The 12,686-nt window shown below is 39.9% G+C and overlaps 1 protein-coding gene across 35 annotated transcripts in view; it reads right to left on the reverse strand.

The window, feature by feature from the left end:
• The window catches only part of Neb (nebulin), a 195,210-nt gene that overhangs the window by 86,461 nt on the left and 96,063 nt on the right, over positions 1 to 12,686 (reverse strand). For all 35 annotated transcript variants that reach the window (XM_031370219.1, XM_031370217.1, XM_031370252.1 and 32 more), the window contains exons 72-77: positions 8,642 to 8,749; positions 7,294 to 7,605; positions 5,847 to 6,050; positions 4,174 to 4,278; positions 2,796 to 2,903; positions 1,204 to 1,515 (exon numbers count right to left, since the gene is read on the reverse strand). In XM_031370219.1, coding sequence (XP_031226079.1) covers positions 1,204 to 1,515; positions 2,796 to 2,903; positions 4,174 to 4,278; positions 5,847 to 6,050; positions 7,294 to 7,605; positions 8,642 to 8,749 — 1,149 coding nt within the window. The remainder of the gene's footprint in view (positions 1 to 1,203; positions 1,516 to 2,795; positions 2,904 to 4,173; positions 4,279 to 5,846; positions 6,051 to 7,293; positions 7,606 to 8,641; positions 8,750 to 12,686) is intronic.

Raw genomic sequence — 12,686 nt, forward strand, 5'->3', positions numbered from 1 at the left:
TTTTTATGTACGTGCTTCTGAATCACATTTTCCTTGCATTTGTTCTGGGTCTTTGTACTTGTCTTAGAATTCATTTTATTCATTGAATTCAAATAGTCAGCTACAGGAGAACTTTTCTTATAGGAAGGGCAGCAACATTTTATTTTTATGGTTTTTGAGGAGTTTTTTTTTTTTTAACATTACCATTACTCTTATGATTCTTGCAAAAGCAATTATTTAGTCAGAGCCCAGTCAAAACAAGAAGTGACTATACCAATAATGGGGTGTGTGAGAGGCTGCAGGTTGCCTACTGCTGGCAACAGAAGTGTCTCTTTTGGTTTTAGGTCACTGTAGTTTTTCATTTTCCTAGAAAATTGGTTGAAACCTACATGATGCATTCCTAACATTCATTCACAAATTATTGCTGATGCTTCCTATTAAAATAGGGCATCAGTAAAAGGATGAGATAATCATTCAGTTTGATTTCGATTAGGAATTCTTAACTTGATATCAATGGGCTTGGACAGAACCTAACCTAACATCTGTGTTTTTATTAACATCTAACTGAAACATAGCATTTGTACAAATAAAAGTATGCACAACAGTTTACAGTAGTATCAATAGTGCATGTGTCTGAGTAAGCAACATGTTACAGACACTGCTGTAGTGCTGTAGATGTTGCATATAACTTAAAATATTTATGCTCAGTGCTCTGGAGAAATGGATCAGCAACTACGAGCACTGGTTGTTCTTCCAGAGGCCTGTCTGGGGTTCAATTCCGAGCACCCACATGGCAGCTCACAACTGTCTATAACTCCACTTTCCAGGGGATCCAACACCTTCACTCAGACATATATATAGGTTAAAACCCCAAAATGCAAAAATAAAAATAAATAAATCATTAAAATATTTGTGCCCTTTATATATCTTTAGAATTAGGTATTATACCCAGAGTTTGTTATATATATGGCTGTAATTACTTAATATGTTAACAAATAACTATACATATTACCATACCTCAGATTTTGTTTAATATTTTCATAATCATTCTCAATATGATTGGTTTCCTTTGAGCCCAATGTTTATTTTATGATTTTTATAACATTGCCTTGAGAATGGTAAATGGGTTTTATTAGACTTCCCAAAGATTCTATAACACTGATAATTTAGTACCTCCCACTCAACTATTACAATATATAGCTGAAGAACATTAGACCCACTCACATCACTCTGGAGATCATAGGCCTTCCGTGCCTGAATGACATCATTCTGATCAGGCAGGCATGTCCATTCATGTAGAGGATGCTTGTAGTCTATGTCGCTTACAAGGATCTGGCACTTCTTGGCCAGCACCACACCCAGCATGTCCACTGGACTGCTGTACTTGGTCTTCCACTTCTCAAAGTCCTTCTTGTACTCCCTGTCACTCTGGATCTTGGCCACATGTATGGACCACATCATCTTGGGGTCATCTTTGATGTTCCGAGCCCCAATGTGGTGGCCCAGCTGTTTGCGGTAGCCTTCCTTGTACTTGTACTGAAGAAAGAGAAGGTATATAAATCTGACAGAAAGAACACATACTAAGCCTGTTTGCTTCCCCCACTATTAACAAGCAACACAGAGATGAGCATCACCCACCCTGTTTATACAACAGGATCCTAATGGCCACAGTCCATGTTTGTAGCAGAGCAGAGTCTGGACTTCAGGGCTTCTTGTATTTTGTTTTCCTCCTTTCTTTGTACTATACTTACCTGGTGTATACTGAATTCCATAACAAGTAAAGATACAGTTTTTTTTTAAACCATTAACATTTAGATTAGTTTAGATTATCTCATTGTTAGACCATGGGATGAATTCTTTGGTCAAGTATATGCATTTACACTTAGCTAGAGTTTCTGTGTCAAGGAATTATTTTCCTTGTTAGCCTGTCAACATTACTGAAGTTTTGACAGGAGAGAGAGTTATACCTTGGGGTTTAGAATCTATCTATTTTTAAAGGTCAAAAGTAATGTGTCATGGCCCATTTTACCACGAGAGTCAGAGAGAGGGTACCCAAGCCCAGCACCTGTTAACATGGTGATGATTGAAGGGAAAATCACTTTAAGGTCTGGGATTGGTTCAGGGAAAGAGTTTGTATTTCAAGGATGCACAGAGCATAGGCACTTTCTGAAGGCATTGGTTACACACAGAAAAGGAGAGAGGAGGTGAATGAATGCAGAGAAGAAGGCCCATTTGTGTCACAGTCTGTTGACTATCATTAAGGGCTTCTTATAAGAGAAGTTCACTGAGAGTTCCACAGGATGAAAAGACTCTAAACCATGCCCACTCTCCACCATGTCCTCCACTGAGACTTCTTTCATGCGCAGTAAATATGTGGATGCCACAGAGAAAAAGGTCACACCCACATTGGTACATTACCTGTAATGTCAGGTAACATCTGGATTAACTACTGCTCAATTTCTGAGGTTCAAAAATAAAAGGACTGGGTGGGAGGCACAGCTTGGTGCCAAAGTCATCACCTAGTGTGAGCAAGACCCTGGGTTCCATCCAGGGTACAAGACAACAAGGTGAACAAAACCAGTAGGTCTTTAAAAAAACCTGCTGGTCTTTACCCGACTAGCAGGCATAATGGGCAGGGGTTGGTTCCTTCACCACCACCCCATCCCTTCCGATCTTTAACTTTGTGTCGGAGGGGAGCCACCAAATGGAGATGAAACTCAGAAGTGTAAGCCAGTTCTAGCAAGAAACACTCTGAAAGCTTTCAGCCAATAACTGTTTTAAAGAAAGAAGCGTTTCTTTAAAAACAATAAACTTACATCACTAGCAATCTCTCTCGATGCCTTGGCTGACCGGATGGGAATGGCATCCACACGCAGATCACAGCCTTGCCTCCTGGCCTCTTCCAGAGACAGTTTGTAGAGTTTCTGTGGAAAGAGTCCTCAGTTACCACTCCCTTCAGGAGAAATGAAGCTGATTTCTGTTCATTTCTTTTCTGTCCTCCTTTCAATGACTGAAATGAATCCCCTAAATGCTCTGGTTGCTTCATAGTGACCAAAGCATGTTTTACAGCCCACAGATTCACAGGCCTGCGTTTGAAACATCAGGCTTTCCTGAATGGGAAATCTAAAAAAATGTTTGGAGGTACATCAACATTTGGTTGCAGAAATTTTATTTTACCAAAGAAGCACATATAAAAACCCAGCACTTGCTAGTACCTTAGAATATTAAAAATGTCACCTTAATTTGAAAGGAGAAAGAATAAGGAAAGTGTCTTAAAAATGGAATATATTTGTTTTGTTTTGTTTTGTTTTTTTAAAACCCAGTGCATTTGGGCTACTATAGTGGACCATGATTGATTTGGAATCATTGCCACTATGAAAATGTTGGTCCAAATAAAGATAGCCAGATGAATACCTGCAGTAATTCCAAATGAAAATCAGAGAAAGAGCATAGGATCTCACAGAAAATACAGTTATGCCTCAGTGCCTGAGAAGGGTTTGTTCTAAAAGCTTTCTTCCCACAGGAAGTCCTTTGACATTCAAGTCCCTTATACACATGGGAGTAGAAGCCTAAGCACAGCTCTAAGTATAGATCTCCATTTTTAAGTCTTGAAAAAGCTCAGATTGTCCCAGACTGTGTTATGTAGCCCAGAGCATGCTCAAATCCATGATCCTCCTGCCTCAGCCTTCCTTCTGAGTGCTAGGATTTATAGACATGCTTACCTTACCTGACCATCCCATTCATTTTAAATCATCTCCAGGTTACTTATGAAACATAGTACAATATAAACCTACATAAATTGTTGCATATGACTCAGGGAATGTTAAAATAAAAAACTCGACACACTTTCAGAACAGATACAGTGTTTTTGAGTATCTTTAGGCCAGAGATAAAGCTACGGATGCAGGACCTCACTAGTGGCAATGGACTACAGGGACCTTGCACCTATGGCTGACCCAAGGGAAGATCTGAGAGGACTGGCTCTGGTAGATTACTTTCCTATAAGCACTGCACTTCCTGACTGATAACCGAGGGCTGGCCTTCTTTGTAGACCCATCAAATAGCCAAGATTAAACCAAGGATGAACTGTTTCTTTTGTCAACAATGTCAGCTATAGGGTAAGTAATGAATTAGTCAAAGCATTTAACTAAGGGAAGCATTATGATCCCTCGTTTTCCCTCTCTGGATACTCACATCACTGTAGTTTATCCTGTTGAGTTTGGCCAGCATGATTTCTGGTGTGTCAGGCATGACATGGATGGTTTTCTTGTCATTGTCCCAGGCTTCCGTGTACAAGCGCTATTAAAGAAAAGGAGAAAAATGATTTTGGTGTCCACAGAAATTGTGATCTCTTTAATACAAAGTAAATCTAAATTTATTAAACTACATTCTTACATTCCTTACTAAAATTTATATATAAATACTTTAACTATTAAAGAATTCAACAGTTCTGCAAAGTATAATCTGTCTGAGAAGGAATTATTGTCTCATAGGATTTGTTGTTCCCTACGGCTCAGTTTAGCTCTGGATCTTCCTTGTCTCCACCTCCCTACTGAGATTACAAGCATAGTCTATCATGCCAGGTTTTATATATAGTATACTTGTATTTTAAGTAATATTTCAAATTAATTCTTTGAAAATGAAAGTGTATGTTGGTTTATGTCAACTTGGCACAGGCTAGAGTCATTTGAGAGAAAGGAACATCAATTGATAATTTGCTGATCAGTGTTTCAGAAAAGCCTGTAGGGTATTTTCTTAATTAATAGTGATTGATGGGAGAGGGTCTAGCACATTGTGGGTGGGGCCATCCTTCGGCAGACTGTCTCGGGTTCTATAAGAAAGTAGGCTCAGCAAGCCATGGGGAGTAAGCCAGCAAGCAGCACTCACTCCTTCATGGCCTCTGCATTAGCTCCTGCCTCCAGGTTTCTGCCCTGTTTGAGTTCCTGTCGTGACTTCCTTCAGTGATGGACAGTGATATGAAAGTATAAGTTAAGTAAACCTTTTCCTCCCCAAGTTGCTTTGCTCATGGTGTTTCATCATAGCAATAATAATGTTAAGACAACACACAATGTATATTGATCAAATGCTCTCCTTCAACTTCTTCTGGCCTCCCCTAAAACTTTTCCCTCTCAATTTCATTCCTCTTTATCATAGTATTTTAAACAAGAGTTTAATATTTTGAAGTATCACCAAGTAATACATATATTTTGGTAGAAAAACATTTGTATTAAGGAAGTTATTCTAAACTCAAAAGGAGTTGTTTTAAAACTGCTTGTTTATATACATAGACTCTAGTTTAAACTGTGTGTGTGGGTGTGGGTGTGAGAGCGTGGGGGGAAAGGGGGGAGGGGGAGAGAGAGAGAACTGACAAGATTGCTTAGTGGGTAAGGGTGATTGCCTGCAAGCCTGACAATCTGAATTTGATTCCAGGAACTCACATGATAAAAGGAGATAATTGAGTCCCATAGGTTGTCATATGGCCTCCATATGTTATGCATGTATATACAAACACATACAGTATAAGGAAGCAAATAAATAAAAAATAAAGTATAATAGAGAATATCAATGAGTGTAACGTAGACAAAGCCTTCAAGACTAGAAAGAAATGTGGAGGAAGTGACAGGAAGAAAAAGGAAAACACATCACAGAAAAGCAGAAGAGAGACTGGGGGAATAACCCAAGAAGGAATGTGGGGAAAAGAGGTGGGAGAGAAAGAGGGGGCTACCAAAACACATTTAATATGCTAATTAAAATAATTTACAAAGGTATAATTAGCCTTAATAACCTTCGAGGCATAAGAGCATGGCAGAGTCTTTGACTTGCCCCGCGGTCACTCTGGATGCTTCCTGGTGAACTCGAAGACTCACCTTGTTCATGTTGATTGCATTATTCTTTGCCAGCACCTGCTCCAGTGAGTCGGTTATACTGGTGAACTTCAGTGTGTCAGGACGCTGGCGGTAGATGTTGTCACTCAGTATCTCTGTGGCCCTCTTGGCTTTGACAACTTCCAAGGAACCAATGGGAACCCAGCCAATGCCTTTCATCCATTCAAGGTCTGCCTTGTACAGATTCTGAAGAGCAACAGGTAAGAAAGTTATATTAACTATCCTACTGACTTATCCCAAAAGCGTACCATACTCAAGACACAGGAATGCAGAAGGTAGGCAAGTATAGGTAGAAATATGCTTAATATATAATATATACATATACAAAAACCTTTAAAATTAATTAGTGAAAAAAGGAGTATAATTCTTGCTGGCAGATAAAGCTGTTGCATACTCAGACACCCAGTCCCTGACTGATAGTCTCTGGAGCCCTCTGAAGAGTTTTTTCTTGAAGTTTGGTTTTTTTTTTTTTTTTTTTTCTAATAAAAAGGATAATGTCCTGTCCTTAAGAATTTTATAAGAACTTTCACAGGACCAGTGCTCTTTAAGCCCTGGAAAATGTGTTCTAATTATTTCAAATAAAACCATGTGAGCAGACCAAAGGTGCAAAGTACAGTGATTATAAAAGCCCTTGCCTTAATTTCCATCTCTCAAATATCACAAACTGCCAAGCGAGTAAGGGAAACACGCCAGTGTAAAGATAGCAGGGATTTTTCTAGTTTATTCCCAAGAGGACAAGCTGGCTATTAGTATAAGATAACTATTAATATAAGATTCTTGAAAAAGCAAGAATGTTTTCATATTTTCTATAAAATTAAGTATACAATTATTAAAGCAATATAAAACAATGCACTTTTATTCCCATCTCTGTTGCCCTTTGTCAACATGGGTTCTTGCTCTCTCTTTTCACTTATATTTTGCTGGGCAAAAACTTACCAGTGATACTTCCTTTTCTCTTTCCTTCCTTCCTTCCTTCCTTCCTTCCTTCCTTCCTTCCTTCCTTCCTTCCTTCCTTCCTTCCTTCCTTTCCTCCCTCCCTCCCAGACAGTCTTGTAGCCTAGGCTGGACTTGAAAACTTCCTGTGTAGCTAAGGCTGCCCTTGAACTCCCGATCTTCCTGCCTCCACTTCCAAGGTTCTAGGACTACAGGTATGAGCCACCATGACTGGGTCCACACTATTATTTTAAGGGTTAAGCTTTAGTTGGTTCAGACACAAGAGGCCTGAATCACTAGGGAGTCTCACTTCTATATAGTGTTGCTAGTACTTATTTCCTGTTTCACACATGACTTTTGGAGGGGTTTCCAATGAGAAACTCCTTTCGGATACTCACTGAGTAGTTGTAGGGACATATAGATTCCAGGCCCTTGACACTAATCAGAATCTCACAGGTTTGTCTCTGATATGCTCACATATCACAGGGATACTCACATCACTCTGGAGGTCGTACGCTTTCCGGGCCTGTATGACATCATTCTGGTCTGGCAGGCAGGTCCATTCATGCAGGAGGTGTTTGTAGTCCACATCACTGACCAAGGTTTGACATTTCTTGGCCAAAACAATACCAAGCATGTCCACCGGACTGCTGTATCTTGTCTTGTATTTCTCGAATTCTTTCTTATACTCACGGTCACTCTGCACTTTGGCAATGTGGAGGGACCACATCATCTTGGGATCATCATGTATCGCTCTGGCGCCAATGTGGTGACCCAGTTGTTTCCGATAGGCTTCTTTGTATTTGTACTGAAAAAGACCCAGCCCAGAGCATGAGGAAGAAGGAGGGGATGGAGAGGACCACTGCCTGTCACTCTCAAGAGGATGTCCTCTGTGGAATCACAGGACAAGGAGTTTCTTCCAGCAAGATGTTGTGATGCCATGTCCTGGGACAAGAAGAACCCCACTGTTCTTCTACAAGTTCAGAGAATCATATGCTGGCAATAGTTGAGCAAAAGTGAACCCCAAAGTAAGCTGCCTAACCATAGCCACAAGCCAATCCAGTGCCTGGGCGGTCCTACTTGCCAGCCTGCTTGAGGGCACCCCTGTGCATGGGCCTATGTGGCTCCCAGGTTTCTCTTCCTTGGAAACGTAAAGAAATATAGCACATATGTAACTCAAGATACAGAGAGCCTGCAGGAGTGTAATGGAACCCAGGAGACATAGTTTTGAAATGGACAATTCCTGTTACTCAGTACGTGTGTAGTTTTGGTTTCATAAAATGGGAAAGTTACAGAGATATTTTGCCTGACAGTGGGGAAATGCTGAGGACTACTGAATCATACACTACAGTCACTGCAGTCAGTTTCACCTTTTTGGACCATAAATAAAGGGTTTTAAAAGCCTACCTTTTGAGTAACTTTTAAAACATGTCTAGGAATCTGTTATCCTCACTTTTAGAGTGCAGAAATTTTTTTTTTTAAAACCCTAGAACAAAGGAACCTTTAGCCTTTGGCTATTCTCTGTCCTCCCTTCCTGTGTGGGCAAACTTAGATAAGCCTATTTCATTTCTGGCTTTATTGCTTTGAGTGTATCGTGGGATTCCAAGAGCAGCTCAACACCAGTCTAGCTGACTGTGAGGTTATCTATTCTATTAAACAAAGATGAAAAAACCAAGATCAAAGGCACACAGCGCAAGTAGACCATGAGCCTGGGATTGTGAGTGAGTTCCACCTCGACCGTGTAGGCGGCGGTAAGGACTTCAAAGGATAAGTTCTACAGTAGTACAGAGATATGATTCCCTGAGCCAGTGGCTGGCCTGAATGGTTGCAGAGTCAGTTCTTACATCACTAGCGATGTCCCGGGAAGCCTTGGCAGCCACAATGGGAATGGCATCGCTTCTTAAGTCATAGCCTTCCTTCTTGGCTTCTTCCATGGCCTGGCGATACAGGCTCTAGGGAAAGAAGGAAGACAAGTTTAGATGTAGAACTCATATTCACTTGAAAATCACATTTGGGAGAGGGGTGTCATGAAAACCACATTTTGGGGGGGGGTATCAAAAGAAGACAGCCCTTAGATATAGAACTATGCAGCCTTAACCAAAACAAAACAAAAAGGATGTTTTCTAAGCTATTACGTTAAATGGAAATTTCACATTCGGTAAATTGTAACATCACATCTTGCATAAATCCTTACAGATTTTCGATGCTAAGTCAGCAGTTCTCAGCAGTGTTTAAAGCAACCAACACTTACTCCTCTCATAAAATAGCCAAGAAATATGATACAACTCTGGACTTGAAATAGGAACAATTTTACCTGACTGCTAGCATCACTGTATAATTGCTCAATGTATAATCACTGTATAATATATAGCAAAACACTGTAAGTATGTGTTCATAGTCAAAACATACTGCAATAAGACTAGGTGAATAATGTTTCTCTGTTAATATTTAATTTCTCATTAGCAATTGGTCTCAACTGCTGGAAGCTCGTAGCAGATACAGGGCTAGCAGATTCCAAAGACAAAAAGTTCTATTTCTTTAAAACTGAGGAAACATCATCACAGTTGTTTCTCTAACAATATCGTTTCACTGCTATACTGTAAAATTTAGTATAGTCACTGCTAATACTGGTTATCAGTAAATCAAAACCAACACTGATTTCATAACAGTGCCTCACTATGTAGCCCAGGCTGGCCTGGAACTGACCATCCTCCAGCCTCATGTTCCTCAGTGCTGAGGTAAGTTGAATTAGGTATGTGTACCATGCTCAGCAAAATATTTACTTTAATAAACAAATTTTAATGGTAAAAAAGTAATGTTACTAGATTTCTTAATGAGATGTGTTCCTTAGAGAAGCTAACTGTGCTTTGAATAGAAGTGATTCTGATTTAAATTTACTTTAGGAAATATTCCTGGTTTTACAGTAAAAACAACATACTCTTCACGAAGCCACAAGCTGACTTATCTCTCTTCTAAAGCAGCACTAAGTCTCATGGAGACAATGGGCTCAGCAGTTCACGTTAGGAATTATTGAGCTGCACAGCAATGCACACTAAGTGACGCCTTTAAGCTGTCTGTCTTCAGATTTTTGTACAGTGCTGTGCTAGAGACACACGTGGGCCTTTTACTTTTAAAAGATCATGTCGCTGTGTAATCATCTGGAGCAAAGATTTTCGTGGATGTTTTGATATTTTAGAGTGGCGTTTGCCTCTTTGGAAAACCTGTAGGCAAGTTTCATGATGAGGTCAACATCAGTGAACATCCAGCTTTTGCCATGCTTGTCTTTCTCTTCTGCACTCTGTGCGTGTATGTGTGTGTATGTGTGTGTGTGTGGGGGGGGGGTGTTGGAGGAGGGCAGAAGAGGGCATTGGATCCCCTGGCATTACAGGCTTCTGTAAGCTAATCTGCAGGTGTTGGGACTGGGTCCTTTAGAAGACCAGAAAGTGCCCTTAACTACTTGGTCATCTCTGCAGCCTCAGAATATTTCTTTTACAACTGGAAGATCATATACTCTATCTATTAAGTTTTCCATTCTGGAATAAATGTTCCAGTATGTCCTTGGTAGCACAGGGAAGGTGTTCTGGATCCATCTCATCGCCTCAAGTCAGATTTCCTTAATTTTTCCAAAATTTAAAGGCAGACAGCAGTTTTCATTATCTCCAAGGCTGTATTTCAAATCTTGTTTGGGGAAGTTACATGTGCACGGGAACTAGGATAGATACATGAGGATCCAGGAGCAAAGGCTGGCCGGTGTTTGCTGTGCGTTCACTCACGGAGTGACCAGTGGGATGGAAGGCCCTGGCAGCTTTCACAGTTATTCAGTGGGCTACTCTGGAACCCCATCTTCATAAACAGCAGTTGGAGAAGTAGTCCTGACACTTTATTTTTATTTTTGTTTTTTTGAGATAAAGTTTCTGTGTGTGACTCTGGCTATTTTGGAACTCACTCTGTAGACCAGGCTGGCCTCAGATTCAGAGATCTCAGCTTTCTTAGTGCTGGGATTCAGGGTTGACCTCTGCCTCCCAAATTGGGAGGGAGCTGGGACTAAAGATGTGAGCCACCCCCGCTGGGCATAGCTTGGCATTTTAAAGACAGCAAATCAAATTGGAAATTTTAGAATTCAAAAACTATCCCAATATATTGCTTGTATTCTAAAGGGAAAATCGACTTCATTTCTCCTCATATAAGCAGGAGCCTCATCCTAACCTAGAACAGAAGTCATCTACATGTGCCCTAGGCTCAGTGAGGCCAAGTCCAGCAGAAAAGCTTACCCTAGTGTCCTGAGCTGGGCCAGTGGTTTTAAGTCTGTTCTGTGAGGTTTGGGGAAGGAAAATGCACACCCCCCCCATCTCATGGATTGTCTTTGCTAGATAATGCAAGAAGCAGGGCCTTTCTTTATGACTCTGTTAATTATGAATACAGACAAAATAATAAACTTGATCAAGTCTTAATAGTGAAAGCTTAAAATATCACTGTTAAATGAAAGAAAATATCCCTTAAAAAGGAAAAGTGCAGTAAATTGAAAAAAATGTAAATATATATAATAAATATACATATATATACACATATACATGGGCATATATAATATATATACATGTATACATATACACAACATATATATGTATATGTATATATATAATATATATATATATATATAATATATACATATTGAACTAGTATGCCTGAATCAATCAGATGGATTCTTCACTTGGATAAGAGAAAGTAAGTAAGGTACCCTTTATGCGGTAGTAATTCTGCACTGCAAAGATAATTATTTTTCTCCTAGATACTAATGTATCTAAGAAGCTTCAATAATGAGAGAAATTTGTTTCATCACCCTCAGGCAATTTTGAAAAGGATGATTAAAAAACTCTCATTTGGATCTTGTTAATAAACATTGTTATTTCAAACATACTGAATACATTTAATTTTCATGGTGACTTGAGGGTATAAGAAAGAAATTAAAATTTACTAATCAGCTATTTGATCCCATCCTGTCCCTGTCATTGATTTCACCTCACTCTGTCACCACAGAAAGGTTTCTAGATAGAGATTTTATGGATGAAGTAACCAAAGAGAACAAACATGCAGAATACATTTCAAAAGGAGTTATAATTTAATGGAGAACACAATCTCTTTGAATCTGTGTGTGTATGTGTACAAATCTCTCTCTCTCCCATTTCTCTCCCTCATATGTGTGTGTGTGTGTGTGTGTGTGTGTGTGTGTGTGTGTGTGTGTTCAGGCACACACATACCACAGTGCACTTGAATACATATGTAGTCAGTCTTCACTTTTTTATTTTTGTAGAAAAATTTTTTAAATATTTATTTATTCATTTAATGTATATGAGTACACTGTTGCTGTCTTCAGGCACACCAGAAGAGGGCATCAGATCCCATTACAGATGGTTGTAAGACACCATGTGGTTGCTGGGAATTGAACTCAGAATCTCTGGAAGAGCAGTCACTGCTCTTAACCACTGAGCCATCTCTCCAGCCCCAGTCTTCACTTTCTATCCTCTTTGAGATGGGATCTTGTGTGTATTCCTGGCTAGCTGGCCAGGGAATTTTCAAAAATTCCCCTGTATCCACTCCCCATCTTTCATTAGTTCTGGAATGACCCCCTGTATCCACTCCCCATCTTTCATTAGTTCTGGAATGACCCCCTGTATCCGCTCCCCATTTTTCATTAGTTCTGGAATGACCCCCTGTATCCACTCCCCATCTTTCATTAGTTCTGGAATGACCCCTTGTATCCACTCCCCATCTTTCATTAGTTCTGGAATGACCCCCTGTATTCACTCCCCATCTTTCATTAGTTCTGGAATGACCCCCTGTATCCACTCCCCATCTTTCATTAGTCCTGGAATGACCCCCTGTATCCACTCC

This window comes from Mastomys coucha, unplaced genomic scaffold (genome assembly GCF_008632895.1).
Source record: "Mastomys coucha isolate ucsf_1 unplaced genomic scaffold, UCSF_Mcou_1 pScaffold15, whole genome shotgun sequence".
In the NCBI taxonomy this organism is placed as follows: domain Eukaryota; kingdom Metazoa; phylum Chordata; class Mammalia; order Rodentia; family Muridae; genus Mastomys; species Mastomys coucha.